The sequence below is a fragment of the Asparagus officinalis genome, chromosome 6 (assembly GCF_001876935.1).
Source record: "Asparagus officinalis chromosome 6, Aspof.V1, whole genome shotgun sequence".
NCBI lineage: Eukaryota > Viridiplantae > Streptophyta > Magnoliopsida > Asparagales > Asparagaceae > Asparagus > Asparagus officinalis.
This window is the reverse complement of record NC_033799.1, coordinates 78,360,394-78,375,424: the sequence shown is the minus strand read 5'-3', so window position 1 is coordinate 78,375,424 and position 15,031 is coordinate 78,360,394. Positions and strand designations below refer to the sequence as shown.

At 36.7% G+C, this 15,031-nt stretch overlaps 2 protein-coding genes across 6 annotated transcripts; one reads left to right on the top strand and one right to left on the bottom strand.

Annotated features, from left to right (window-relative positions):
• LOC109845527 (transmembrane protein 256 homolog) lies at positions 1,703-12,190 on the top strand. 5 transcript variants are annotated; one of them, XM_020414785.1, is made up of 6 exons: positions 1,703-1,940; positions 8,758-8,871; positions 8,990-9,060; positions 9,204-9,284; positions 9,907-9,950; positions 11,895-12,190. In XM_020414785.1, exons 2-6 carry the CDS (start codon positions 8,832-8,834, stop codon positions 11,992-11,994), a joined length of 336 nt encoding a protein of 111 aa, XP_020270374.1. In that variant the 5' UTR covers positions 1,703-1,940; positions 8,758-8,831; the 3' UTR covers positions 11,995-12,190. The 5 variants fall into 5 exon arrangements, with proteins under 5 accessions (XP_020270374.1, XP_020270373.1, XP_020270372.1 ...); XM_020414784.1 differs by having other exon boundaries at positions 1,763-1,940; positions 8,821-8,871; XM_020414783.1 differs by lacking the exon at positions 1,703-1,940 and adding an exon at positions 8,249-8,497 and having other exon boundaries at positions 11,906-12,018.
• LOC109845266 (glucan endo-1,3-beta-glucosidase 12-like) lies at positions 12,818-14,619 on the bottom strand. Its single transcript, XM_020414500.1, has 3 exons — positions 14,410-14,619; positions 13,296-13,553; positions 12,818-13,063 (listed from the first exon to the last, which is right to left on the bottom strand). Exons 1-3 carry the CDS (start codon positions 14,468-14,470, stop codon positions 13,029-13,031), a joined length of 354 nt encoding a protein of 117 aa, XP_020270089.1. The 5' UTR covers positions 14,471-14,619; the 3' UTR covers positions 12,818-13,028.

Here is a 15,031-nt window from a genome sequence, read left to right as displayed (position 1 = left end):
TCCCTGCGGTTAAGAAATTAATTAAAAAAAACCTAAGGGCTTGTTTGGATTTGGAAGGGGTGAAGGGAAGTTAGGGGAACCTAGGGGAAGTTAAGTTAAGGGAAGGGAATGGAATTTCTAAAACTTGTTTGGGAAACTAGTAAGGTGAATCAAGGGAAAATTATTTCACCCCGTTTGGAAAGTGTAATAACGGGAAGGGAAGGGAAGGGAAGGGAATGTATATAAATTAACATAAATACCCTCACATATTATTAAGTTATATTGTTGTTAGAAATTAAATATCAAATATGCATTTATTGCTATATATTATTATTGTCATCATCTCCTTCCACATTGTATATCCACAATTAACACAAATCAGATAAATATGAAAAAATTTGGAGTATAGTTGGAATGAAAAATAATAACCAATATATTCATCAATGAGACTACAAAACAATACAAAGCTTATTTTCACTCTTCTTTTGCAAATATACCCAGTTAGCAGAGCAACGACCAACTAAATGATGAAACTCAAATACCTACACGAACACAAAACTACTATAACACTTGTCATTTAAATGATGAAACTCAAATACCTACACGAACACAAAACTACTATAACACTTGTCATTCAAGCTGCAAAAGTCCCCAATTTTGAACGGTCTTTTACAAATTTTATTGCTCCATCAAATAAGCCCAGTTTGGATGATACAAGGTAAATTCATCAACAAAAAATAAAAAACAAATTGCGTTTATTAATACTATCCAGCATCAACCTCATTAACCAACATCCCTGTGAAAAATGTTCCAATGAAGCATTACGGAGAAATAAAATAAAACCTTTTTTCCACAAAGTAGCTATTTATGCTCATATTCTCTCCACAGTTGACATAAGACCCCTTCAAAGAAGGGAGGAAGAACAAAAGCTTCAACCGCTTTCACTCATTTCTTCAATTTCGTTGAGTTATCCAAGGCCAAGTCCTGCAGGTTAAGTAACAGGAGAGAAAATCTTACCTTGAAAAATCAAACCCCTTGCTCAAACTGGGCGAGAGATTGAGGCGAGACAAGACGCGTTTGTGAGATGAGACGCGGAGGAAGAAGAAATGGCGGAGGCGCTTGCAACGAGAGTTTATACTGTGGGGTTTCTGTGAGCAAATTTTAGCCGTTAGATTTTGATCTTAGCTAGAGGTAAATATGTCTCTCTACATTTGTTGTATTCCCCCTTTTTACCTTCACCCCTATTACACCCCAAATTGGGGGGGAAGAAATCATGGTATTTTCTCACCTCCTTTCACCTCCTCTTACCCCTATTAACTTGCTATATTTACTTCCCAAACAAGGTTAAAAGTTACCCTCCATTCCCCTCACGAACAATTTTTCAAAACAGCCCCAAACAGATTTTTATTTTTTAAAATCGACCCTTTTTTATTTATCAAAACCGAACCGTTTTTTGATTAGCAGCCTAATCACCCTCCTAAACACTCGAAGTTGCCAACCCGGACTATTTAGGAGGGTGTTAAACCCCAATTAGAAATCTTAAACCCTAAAAATTTATGTCTTAAATAGTTGGGGTTAGCAATCCCGACTATTTAGGAAGGTGATTAGGCTGCTAATCAAAAAGAGGGGTTGGTTTTGGTAAATAAATAAAAAAAATGTCAATTTTGAAAAATAAAAATTTAAATGGGGCTGTTTTGAAAAATTGTTCTTCCCCTCACCCACATTACCCTCAATCCAAACAGGGTCTAAATCACGACGCCTCCTCCGCCAGCGCAATCTCTCTTCTTCGCTGCCTTCTCCCCGTCGATTCTTCTTCTTCTTCGCTGTCTCCACCCTCCAAGCCAGCCTCCGGTCTCTTCTTCTTCTTCTTCACCACTTCGAAGGTCCACCACTGTCAAAGCCCTATCACCATCAAAGCTCCATCTTTGTCGAAGCTCCATCGCCTTTGATCTCTGTCGAAGGTTAGAAAGCTGAAATCTTTTGTGATTTCTTAATACATAACTGTCAGGTTCTGAAGATCAATCTACAAACCTGACATGCACATTGAAGACTGGAACTGGTTGTGAAGCTGAAGCTGGATGTACTTTGAAGATTGGAACTTGTTGCGGAGATGAGATGGTACAATGATCTGATATGCAAGGCTAATATACAAGTGGGGGGTCTATTGTGCAAATGTGCAAACTATGAAGGGCTGTAATAAATGTATAAATACGGTTATAACAGAATTGTGCTTTCTGTTATTCTGTTTACACTGTATGTGCACGTGCACAGAGTGACACACTTGTTCAGGGAGGAAGTGAACTGTATAAAAAGAGAGTTGTAAGAAATCAAAACATAATGAGAATCATTCTGAATTCTTCTTCTCAAGCTCTTGTTCAACTTTCCTCTTTTCTCATTTTTCTTCCAGATTCTATTTTTGCACCTTTCCTTTTGATTTTCAGGGTGGTTAATGGCTAGGAGTTCAACCAGGAGGATCAATAGAGAAGCACGATCCTCACAATTGGTATCAGAGCAACTGGAACTAGAGGAGGGTGCTGAAGATTCCATGGCTGAACATGAAGCAGCTTTGGAAACTGAGCAGAATCGACAAGGAGATCGTAGAGAGGAGATACTCATTCAACAGGGACTCTTTAATCAAATGTCTCGCATGGAGGAAACTCTCACTCAACATAGTGCTCGTATGGATCAATCTTTCATCCAACAGGGAATCATCAACCAAGAATTCATCGAGCAATTAAAGGTGATAAACTCTCAATTGCAAGAACTCAAGAATTCCAAGGAAAGAGGCAGGGAATCATCAAGAAATGGAGTGCCAGGTGATCAAAGAACCCTCAATTCAGGATCAAGAAATGATCGTGAACCTCTGAGGTCAGGGTACAGGGATCAAAATCAAGAGGGCAACCAGCAAGTTTACAGGAGATTTGAACCCCATGGTGATTTTCCAACAAATCAAAATCCTGGTAATTCTCTGATTCAGAAGAACTCCTTCTTTAATAATCAGAAATTAGTTCAGCCAAAATCTTTGAGATTAGACTTCCCATCTTTTTCTGGATCTGAAAATGTGATTTCTTGGTTGGAGCAAATTGAACAAATCTTTGATTACTATGAGATCAAGGATGATGAATGGGTGAAAGTCTGTTCTTTTTATCTGAGAGATGAGGCATTGCAGTGGTTCAGATGGATTACAAAAAATCTTGATAATTACAATCATTGGGAGGTTTTTAAAGAAGAAATTATCACAAGATTTGGACCCAGTGAACTCCTTAGACCCTATGATACTTTTTCCACCTTGAAGCAAACTTCTACAGTAAGGGAGTATTTGTCAAAATTTGAACAGACTTTAGGTATGCTCGATGACCAGCCCTCAAAAAGACACATATTAGAAAAATTCATTGGGGGGTTGAAAGAAGAGCTAAGGTATGAGGTGGCTGCTGCTAGGCCCTCTTCCTTAAATGGAGCTGTGTCATTAGCCAATCTGTTTGAGGAGAAACAAAAAAATGAAAAAAGAAGTAAAGGGAATTGGAATGTAATCAATCCAGGAAATATTTCAAATCGTACCACTCATGACTTACCTGCACAAGAAAGAAACAAATCTTCTTCTCAGTTCAGGAAGCTAACACCTGAGGAGATACAAAAGAGGAGGAATCAAAATCTTTGCTTTACTTGTGAAGAAAAATGGCATAGAGGGCATCAATGCAAAGGGAAACACATGTTCATATTGGAAGGAATCTTAGAAGGAGGTACTGAAGAAGATGTAGATGATTCTGAAAAAGATGAACAAGAAGACATGACTGTGGAGTTGGCTGAAAGTCTAGTAAGGGGAGCCCCCTCCATCTCAGTGCAAGCTCTCAGTGGAATTTCAGCTTCTCACACAATTAGAGTTGTGGGATACTATAAGAATCAAGCTATCAGTATTCTGATAGATTCTGGCTCCACACACAATTTTATCAATGCTAAGTTAGTAAAGAAACTTGGATTACCAGTGACTGAGTATAAAGATTTCAATGTTCTTGTAGCTAGTGGAGAATTTATTAAAGGAGCTGGATTATGCCAGGGGGTTTCATTGGATTGTCAGGGAGTGAATATCCAAGTTAATTTGTTGGTAATGCCTATGGGGGGAAGTCAGGTTGTTTTAGGAGCTGATTGGATGAAAACTTTGGAAGACATTACCCTAAACTTCAAGAAATTGCAAGTAACTTTCCTAAGTGATGGAATCAAAAGAACATTACAGGGGATATTACCAGGAGAATCACAGCTTGTGAATGAGAAAAACATTGCTAAATCTGTGAGAGAGCAGGAAGAAGGATACTTAATCCAATTGTGCAGTGTCAATTTGCAGGAAGTTACTACAGCTATTGATCATGAAAGGTTACCTGAAGATATGCACAGGTTGATACAAGAATTTGCTGTTATTTTCCAAGAACTGCCACACCTTCCTCCTACAAGAGCCATTGATCACCAGATTCCTTTAGAAACTGGCACTAAACCAGTCTGTATCAGGCCTTACAGACATGCACACTTTCTTAAAGAGGAAATTGAGAAACAAATTGAAGACATGCTGAACAAAGGAATTATTAGGCCTAGCCATAGTCCTTTTTCCTCTCCTGTAGTTATGGTTAAAAAATCAGATGGGAGTTGGAGAATGTGTATAGACTATAGGTCATTGAACAAAGCAACTATCAAAGATAAGTTTCCTATCCCAGTTATAGATGAATTGCTAGATGAACTTCATGGGACACAGTTTTTTACCAAACTGGACTTAAAATCTGGGTACCATCAGATTAGAATGCATGAGGCTGACATACACAAGACTGCTTTCAGAACTCATAGTGGTCATTTTGAGTTTTTAGTAATGCCATTTGGTCTTACAAATGCTCCCTCCACATTTCAAGCTCTTATGAATACAATTTTCAAAAGTTTACTTAGAAAATCTGTATTGGTCTTTTTTGATGACATTTTAGTATACAGCAAAGGGTGGCAGGACCATTTAAGGCATTTGAAACAAGTATTTCAGATTTTGAAGAACCATGAATTAGTTGCTAAGATGACCAAATGCAGTTTTGGTCAGAAACAAGTTGAGTATCTGGGTCACATTGTATCACAGGAAGGGGTCAGTGTAGATCCAAACAAGGTTCAAGCTATTACTGAGTGGCCTGTACCTAAATCATTGAAAGGGTTGAGAGGATTCCTGGGTATTGCAGGATACTACAGGAAGTTTATCAAGAACTTTGGAATTATAGCTCAGCCTCTCACACATCTTCTGAAGAAGGGAAATTTTGCTTGGAGTACAGATGCTGAAATTGCCTTTAAAGCTTTGAAAGTGGCACTGACCAACTCCCCAGTTCTAGCAATGCCTGATTTCAACATAAAGTTTGTGATTGAATGTGATGCATCTGGGACTGGAATTGGAGCTGTATTGATGCAACAAGAGAGACCCATAGCTTATTTCAGTTTTGCCTTGAAGGGAAAAAATGCTACACTGTCAACCTATGAGAAAGAGTTATTAGCTATCATTCTTTCTACAAAAAAATGGCAACAATATTTGCTTGGAAGAAGCTTTATAATAAGAACTGATCATCAAAGTCTTAAGTATCTATTAGAGCAAAGAATCCACACAGGAGTTCAAAACAAGTGGCTGGCAAAACTTCATGGTTATGACTACACTGTTGAATACAAACCAGGAAGGATGAACAAGGCTGCAGATGGGTTGTCCAGGATATATGAAGATGCAGTGGAAATCTCAGCCATCTCTACTGTCAGTTGTGATTGGTTGAATGAGATAAAAATAATGTGCTCTGAAGATGTTTTCTTTAAGGAAATTGATGATAAGTTGCAACAAGGACACCTCAGTTCTGAGGAGTATTCTAGAAGAGAAGGAGTTTACTACTACAAGGGTAGGATTTTACTTAGTCCTAATGCTCAAGACTTGAAGACTTCCTTATTAAATGAACACCATAATAGTCCTTCTGCTGGACATTCTGGAATTACCAGAACTTTACACAGATTGAGGAGGTCTTTCTATTGGAAGGGTATGAAGAAGGATGTCCAATTATATGTCCAAGCCTGTGATATATGTCAAAGGGCTAAAGGGGAGAATGTTGCATCTCCAGGGCTCTTACAGCCACTGCCTGTTCCAGAGTATGTATGGGAAGACTTATCCATGGATTTTATCACAAAATTGCCTAAAAGTGGTACTCAGTCTGTGATATTTGTGGTGGTTGACAGATTCTCAAAGTATGCTCATTTCTTTGCTTTGGCTCATCCTTACACTGCTCAGTCTGTTGCTCAGGTCTTCTTTGAAGGGGTGTTCAAACTCCATGGAATGCCCAAATCCATAATTAGTGACAGGGACCCTTTGTTTACTAGTCTGTTCTGGAAAGAACTATTCAGGCTACAGGGAAGTCAACTCAAATTTAGCTCAGCTTATCATCCACAAACGGATGGACAGACTGAGATTACCAATAAGAATTTGGAATGTTACTTGAGATGTTTTTGTTGCCATAAGCCTAAAGAATGGGGTAAGTGGTTACCATTGGCTGAATTTTGGTATAACACCACTTGGAAAGTTTCCACCAATACTACTCCTTTTGAAGCTGTATATGGCAGGCCACCACCATCTTTACTTTCCTATGTTCCCAAGAGTTGTAAGGTTGAATCTGTAGATGAAGCCCTTTTCTCTAGAGATATATCATTGCAGTTGTTGAAGGATAGTCTGGTGAAAGCTGCAGAGCATATGAAAAGGTTTGCTGATAGACATAGGAGTTACAGGAGTTTTGAGATTGGGGATTGGGTTTTTCTTAAACTTCAACCCTACAGACAATTAAGTGTTTCCTCCTACAAAACTCATAAACTTTCTCCTAAGTATTATGGGCCTTACCAGATTCTAGAAAAAGTTGGTGAAGTTGCTTACAAGTTGGCTCTACCCACTCATGCACAGATTCACCCAGTTTTCCATGTCTCCCAACTTAAGAAGAAGATAGGGACTGCAGTTACCCTTCAAGTTAATCCACCAAGTTATACTACAGAGTTGGTTGATGAACCAGAGCAGATAATGGATAGGAGATCAGTAGTTCAAGGAAATAAACTGATATCTCAGGTTTTAATCAAATGGAAACAGCGATCATCTTTGGATTCTACTTGGGAGTCCTACTGGGATCTTGTCAAGAGGTTTCCCACATTTGACCTTGAGGCAAGGTCCAATTTAAGGAGGAGGGAATTGTCAGGTTCTGAAGATCAATCTACAAACCTGACATGCACATTGAAGACTGGAACTGGTTGTGAAGCTGAAGCTGGATGTACTTTGAAGATTGGAACTTGTTGCGGAGATGAGATGGTACAATGATCTGATATGCAAGGCTAATATACAAGTGGGGGGTCTATTGTGCAAATGTGCAAACTATGAAGGGCTGTAATAAATGTATAAATACGGTTATAACAGAATTGTGCTTTCTGTTATTCTGTTTACACTGTATGTGCACGTGCACAGAGTGACACACTTGTTCAGGGAGGAAGTGAACTGTATAAAAAGAGAGTTGTAAGAAATCAAAACATAATGAGAATCATTCTGAATTCTTCTTCTCAAGCTCTTGTTCAACTTTCCTCTTTTCTCATTTTTCTTCCAGATTCTATTTTTGCACCTTTCCTTTTGATTTTCAGGGTGGTTAATGGCTAGGAGTTCAACCAGGAGGATCAATAGAGAAGCACGATCCTCACAATAACTGCATATTAGAAGCTTAAAAGATGAAATACATTAGAAATCTACAATCTTTATGTTTAATAGGTTGTTATTTCTGTTAAAAGTGATAGCTGACTGATAACTAATCACTAATAATTCATTGTGATTGCTTCTTTGATCGTTGTTGTTAGCGAAGTACTGAATTATACATTATTCAGTATTTAGGGTTTATATGTTGGTTTTTTTAACAGTGATGCACAACTTTTATTCGAGTAGCTAGTTGAATAATGGATATGATGTATGGATTGAATGTTTTAAGTAGTCGCCTAGTTATGGATTGTTCAATAACATGTTTGTTGGTATTTTTCTTCGTATATGTTCTATCTTTTATGGATTTTATTTATTTTAATGCATGATAAATAATAAATATATAGTTAAAAATTAAATAGTGCATAATTCCGCATAATCCGATGAATCGTGACTCGTTTCTGAACCGCACGCATAATAAAATTGTATTTTTGAACATTGAGCCCAACTGTAGTTTGGTTTTTGTAACAGATTAGCTAACAGAGGGACTTATATCAATAATTTAGTACAATTTGAGGGACTGGTATCAAAATATAAAGATTAGAGGGACTAATATCAAAATAGGTCAGATTTAAGGGACTGACATGGAAAAACCCCTGTTTTTTCCTCCTCTCTCCTCCTCCGCTCCCACTGCCCAAAAAACCTAGCGCCCAAACACTGCTGCCACCCACCGCATTCTCGATGACGACTCCTCCAGTCCTCTTCTGGCCATGAGCCCTCCACTGCTTCGGCCCTCAACGTTGCGTCGAGTTGAAGGTAACAGCTCACGTATTTGTTCATTTATTTACTTGCTTGGTTGCTAATTTAGTTATTGAACAATGATTTTATATGTTATTTAGTTGGAAATTGGAATCCTTGTTTATTTATTTAGTTATTGATTTAATTATCAATTATGCTCTGAATTTAAAATTATTGAATTGATGTGTCTCAAATAACCTAATTACAAATGATCAAATATGCTTTTTGTGGAACTTTTAGATTTTTCTTTAATTTTATGCATTTTGTGGAACTTTTAGATTTAGCGGTGCCTCACCACTACACAGTGTTATCTACTACTGATAACTTTGATCTCTCTTCAGCATCTCATCTCATGGATCCGATGCTCTGGCATAAGGTTGCTGCCCTCTCTGGTTCGTTTCTCTCTCTCTCCCCCTCTTTAAATTTCAATTTTTTATAAAAATAATAATTTTTTACTTCTAATTCATCAATAAAAAATTTAATCAAAATTTTTGTTTAAAAAATTAACAGGCGTTGCTGCCCTTGGTCTGGGCACCTACGGAGCCCACGGTTTCAAGCCTAAAAATCCAACTTACAAAGATGTAATTAGCCCCCCTTTCTTTCCTTTTTTCTTTCTTTAGCTATTCCATCACCAAATACATACACACATACTTTCAGTTTGGTGATTTCTTTGTTTGTAAGATTATTACTCTAATCATTTTTCCAACTAATCTAACATGTGTAGGTATGGCAGACGGCATCTTTGTACCACTTGGTTCACACAGCAGCATTGGTTGGAGCACCCATCACTAAACACCCTACCATTGTACTGTTCTTCGTATTTCTTTTTTCTCCTGTCTACCCCTTTTTAATATCACTCACTTTACTATATTTAATTTTGGCAAAACTTCAGTAGAGGTTCTTGATGTATTGGCCAAATATCACTTATGTACTTAATGTTTTGAAGTCATTACTGGAGGTCTTTAACGTTATCTCCCTCATTAGCCTACGTAAGTCATTTTTACCAGATTTCATTAAATTGCTAACATGGCAATAACATGGCCCTGCCATGTTACTGCTACATCAGCAAAAAAATTAGCGAAATTCCAAATTCAATACATATAATTTTACTATTTTTTCTTGATGTGGCAGATCAAACTTGGACTTTCACTAATTTTTGCTGACATGACAGTGCCACATCATTGCCACATCAGAAAGATTTAATAGTATTTGTAAAAAAGACATAGGCTAGGCTAATGATGGAGGTAATGTTAGGATTCCCGCTCATGACTTTCAAAAATTAAGGACGCAAATGATATTTGACTGACACTTCAAGGACCTCCACTGAACTTTTGCCTTTAATTTAACTATTTCCCATATCTTTATGCATGTCCTTTATCTTCATTCTCTATTTATTTATTTTTTCTTCTTTTCTACTGTCCTTGCAGTTTGGTGGACTCTTGACTACTGGAATTCTGGCATTTTCTGGAACGTAAGTGCATTATTCGCACTCCTTTGCAATTTGATTTACTTATTCATGCAATATTCGAAGTCAATGGCATGTATCATGTCTCCATCGAGTATGTGATATGCCTTCTTTTGATTTTTATCTTTACATGTTTTATGTAGAATTTCTTTCTAGTTCTGGTGAGCCATTAATTAATTTATGTTGATAAATGTCAGTTCATATCTTCATAGATGCAATAAAAAGGTCAACTTATATATCTTGTGGTATCAAATTTTCTTATATCTTGTCATTGTAATAACAGAAGAGAATTATAACGGTTGCATATCCCTTGAGAGTGGATGCCCTGACCTGTGCTATGCTTGATCTTAGAAAATAATACCTTACAAGCTTTATTGCCTTCTTATGTTGTGGACCATCTTTTTCTTCCTTAAACGTGGCAAAATTAATGTAAGATGAATCGAAGTTTCACCCTTAATATGAAGCTTATCTAACAACAAAATGCATGGTAGAAATGATATGTATTGTTTAGAAAATAGGATTAGTGAGGTTATGGATGTTTTAACAGAAGTTAAATGGGAAGAGTCATAAGATTTGATGATATCTCTATTGAACTCTGGAAAGGTCTTGGAGATACGGGCTTAAGATGGTAAACCAAACTCTTCAAAAAGATTATTGATATTAAGTTATTGCCTTACGGGAGGAGAATTAACACTTCAGCAACTATATACAAGAAACAAGAATAAAGTGATATACAAAGTTGTTCTAAGTTTATGAGCAACAATATGAGACTTTGAGAGAGGGTAATTGATCAAATGACTAAAATGGAGCCAAATGTATCTGACAACCAATTTAGTTTTATGCTCAGAGGCCAACTTTGAACCTATTTATATATTAAGACGATTGATGAAGAGATATGTGGAGAAGGTAAACAATCTACATTTTTTTTATTGATCTAGAATAGCCTATGATAAGTGCCAAGGGAATATAGGATAATGTGGTGGATTTTATAAAGTAAGTAGATATATTGATGTGATTAAAGACATGCATAATAGAGCAACTACTAGAGTAGTAACGATTGAAGAAGAGACAAAGCAATGGAAAGGTAGAGAAGCTCTTGAATTTGAAGGGTTTAGAACTAGTGTAAAAAGATCAGACTACATGGAATGCAATTTTAGTAAACTATGGAAGAATGAGTGTATAATTTGTAATGGTGGTCAAGAAATATCTGAGTAATTATTCTCAGCATTTAGGATAAATTATTCGCCAAAATAGTGAGATTGAGTGTTACATAGTTTATCAAATCAAATCATGATGGTTAAAGTGGAGAAGTGCTTGTAAGTCTTATGTGGTCACAGAAGACCTTTAAGATTAAAGAGAAAATTATGTAGGACAACTAAAAGTCCCAAATGCTTTTGAGTCTGTTGTTAGTTTACAACTTGTATGTTGAAATGTTGCTGCTAGATTTTAGAATTTATTGGGTAGTCCTTAGAATAGTTGTCGAGAGGTAACTTATTGTCAATTTCAGATTCTTAGCATTTATAACTTTGATCCTATTACCGAAAGTTTTCTTTCTTTCTGATTTGTTTTGCTAAATGTCATCATATCCTCTTCATTGTCTTCTTGAAGGACAACATTGATTAATCAATTATGGAATTTGTTTAGAACCCCTTTTTTCCTCTCTTTTTAATCTTTTCTTAATTTTTAGCCACGATTAGTTTCATATCTCAACAACTTGTCCATTCTTATATTGTTCCATGACAGAGTACTCATAAGAGAAGTTCATAGGAATTATTGGGTTATTGGCTTCACAGGGTGTCATATAACTTAAAACTAACGGATGAGGTGGCTTTTTCTGTGTCTCAATGACGCCTCTTGAATGAAAACCTTTTTCTTGTTAATTGATTTTCTTGTTTAGATAAAGTCACTCTCGAATTAGTTCGTAAATGAAATCATCTGCATCTTTTGCAGGTGTTACACAGTGGCATATCTTGAAGACAGAAAATACTCTTCTCTAGCACCCTTTGGTGGCTTTGCATTTATTGCTGCTTGGGGAAGCTTACTCTTCTGAGGAGCAGATACAGTAAGATCCTTATATGTGTCATGTGTCGTACAATGGGGTTCATTATTCTTAGCAAAGTGCAATGCTACTGATCATGATGTTTGAAATTCTAGATTGGTCAACAATATTTGTTTTAAGCCTCATGTAATTTGACATTGTGGAAATGCTTGTGAAGCTATTCTAATTGGAATTGATTTGCGTTATATTTTCTTCCAAAAGAAATTTTGTTGGTCCCACATCCTCATTTAGTAAGCTAGCTGTCAAAACAAAGGATAATGATGCACATGAGTGTTTTAGCACATTCATTCTGGTTTTTTATTCGTATGAAAGAACGTCCATTATCTAGCAAATCCAGAATCTGTGTTCAATACACTTCTATGCAATGCTTAAGTGGTGATCTCGTGACCATAGTAATTCTTACTTGGTGATCTTGTGAGTTGTGACCATAGTAGTTTTGACTAGTATCAAATTGTTGAGCATGATCAGTTTTCAGATACCAATACACTTTATACATTATCTTAAAACCTAAAATATTATATATCTTTCTGACTCATGTTCTGTACATCTTTGTCAGTATTAAGGGTACTTGCGGTGAGAACTGATTGACATAGTATAAATTGTAATAGAGTTGATTCTGTAGTTCCATCATGCAAGAACTGAATGTGTTAAATAACACCTGATTTTGAGGAAGCAAAAAAATTAATACATCCATTCAATTTTCAGATACTAGGTACAAATAGTCAGGAGACAGTGTATTAGGTTTCAAAATTCAAGATATGAAGGATCAAGGAGTGCAGAAAATTTGCAATTGTCAATTATGAGAACTTCCTGTAAAGGGCTCAAACCATCTAATTTCAGGATAAGAATACACAGGACGTACATCCAAACTCTAACGTAGGAAAGAAAAATCTGCAGATCCTCCTGTTTATGCTCTTCCTTGGACAAAGATTTAAACTGGAAGATAAATTGAACTTCTTATGGCTGAACAAATACGTCTGGACAAATTAACAAAGATATTTCACAGCATGTTGCTGTTATCTGCATCAGGAAAGTGTCTCAAACCGGCATGGGCCATGGCCTGCATGCAAATGTGCATAGGGTTAGGACTTAAGAGTTGTGTGAACAAGTTAATATAAAGCGTATGTTATGAATTAAATTTTCATAGTAAAAGAAAAAAAGAAAATTGATCTAATGATCCATTGCCATTGCTTTTCTCAAGGTTTTCACCTGACATGATTTAACACAATGGACATTGTAGTGAATATCTTCATAGCCACACATAAGGAGAGAAACAGGAAGAAAAACCATACTTGGGTCTAGATCAGTGACCATTGCTGCAGAATTGAAGTAGCAAGAAGCTCCTTTGTTTTTGAATTTCTGCCAATAGCTATTGAAGGCATAGGATGCATGGTCCCTTACAGTATTAGGAAGGTAGCAGGGTTTGTTGGGTTGGATCAAGTTGCAGTCAGCGCCCCCGAAACCACAAGCCCAATCAAGTGCTTGCTGTAAAACATCATTTGGTGTCTGTTCATCAGCTATGCACCATTCCTTCTCTGGATATGCCCCCTCTGTCACCAGGAGGTTTTGTAGAAAATATCAACAAGTTAAACATAGGAATGATAAATTTTCCTGTTTCTTCCTCTATTTTTGTTTTTCCTCAGTTTTCTTAATATATTTCCTGCATTCTCTTTACCACAATAATCTTTCGACAGAAATATTAATTTGATTTTATGTTTGAATTTATAAATAATAAATTCTGCTCCAAGCAACCCTATTCGGTGAAAGGTATAAAAAGAGTGGCAAGGTAGCAGAAGCACTTCAATAGTGAAACTCTATGATGCCAGGCATGCGTTGAACACGCACATCGAAGTTCAAACACATAACAAGATACTTCTGTTTGTGTGTCGACGTATATCCTATCATCCAGGCAACATAAGGGAAGGAAGCGGGCCTCTCATGGCATTATCTTTCGCTGTTCCTTTATTTTTGCATATGAGATTTTGGTAGTTGATCGTACGTTAACATTAGATATCAAATGGATGTGTTGGTTCCCTTCTGTTTGATGTTTTTCATTAATTGTTTGTGATAAGAAAGAGAAAAACTAAAAATTCAAGTTGATCGTACGTAAACAGCTGTTGAAGCATGGCACCCACAGTTTCTTATGTCGAGTTCACAGCTAGGAATTTCCTAGTTCTTTAACCTGAATTAAGGAAACAAGATAACCCTTAATAAACCAGGTTTTTGAATACTAAAGAGCCTACTTTACCACTAACTATGATTATGATGTCAGTGAAATGAATTGTGACCGAACAAAAATGCGCGCGTGTGTGTGTATCTAAATAACAACAACTAGTACATTAATGTTAAATAATGTAAATAATTAATTTGGACAAAAGAAGAACTAATAATATTTATGCAATGTACCTGGTTCTGCTGTTACTAGAATTAGCAGGGGCAGTAAGATGGTTAGTATAACAGACCTCATCTTCTTCCTCGTGTAATCTTCAAGCTGTTTGGGGGAATTGGTAGGGAACGGAAGGGGATGGGAAGTGTTATATAAGGAAAAGCCTGATTTCCTAGTTGATGATTGTTTTGTAAAGAGAGAGTAGATCCTTTGCTTGAAGTTATTGAGCGTGACAGATGGGAAGTGTTATATAAGGAAAAGCCTGATTTCCTAGTTGATGATTGTTTTGTAAAGAGAGATTAGATCCTTTGCTTGAAGTTATTGAGCGTGACAGATTCTCGTCATGCTTTTTCTTTTAGGCTGGGAGGCGGATAGGGCAATGTGCAGTGCATGATCAAGTGGCTGATATTTTGATCAGAAAGCAAGCATCTTGAAGGGCCTTAACCTTCTAATCCATCGTCGATTCTGAGAGCGAGCGTGGTGCCATGTGATATTGGCATTCTAAAGTCTGTTGCAGATTTGGAGGTTGGGATTATTTTAAGTGGGGAATAAAGACAAACGTTGAATTGAAGAAACGCCAAAAGAGGCCTATTAATTCTTCTCGTTCGAGATGCTCAATCACCGTGCATGCTGTTACTATCT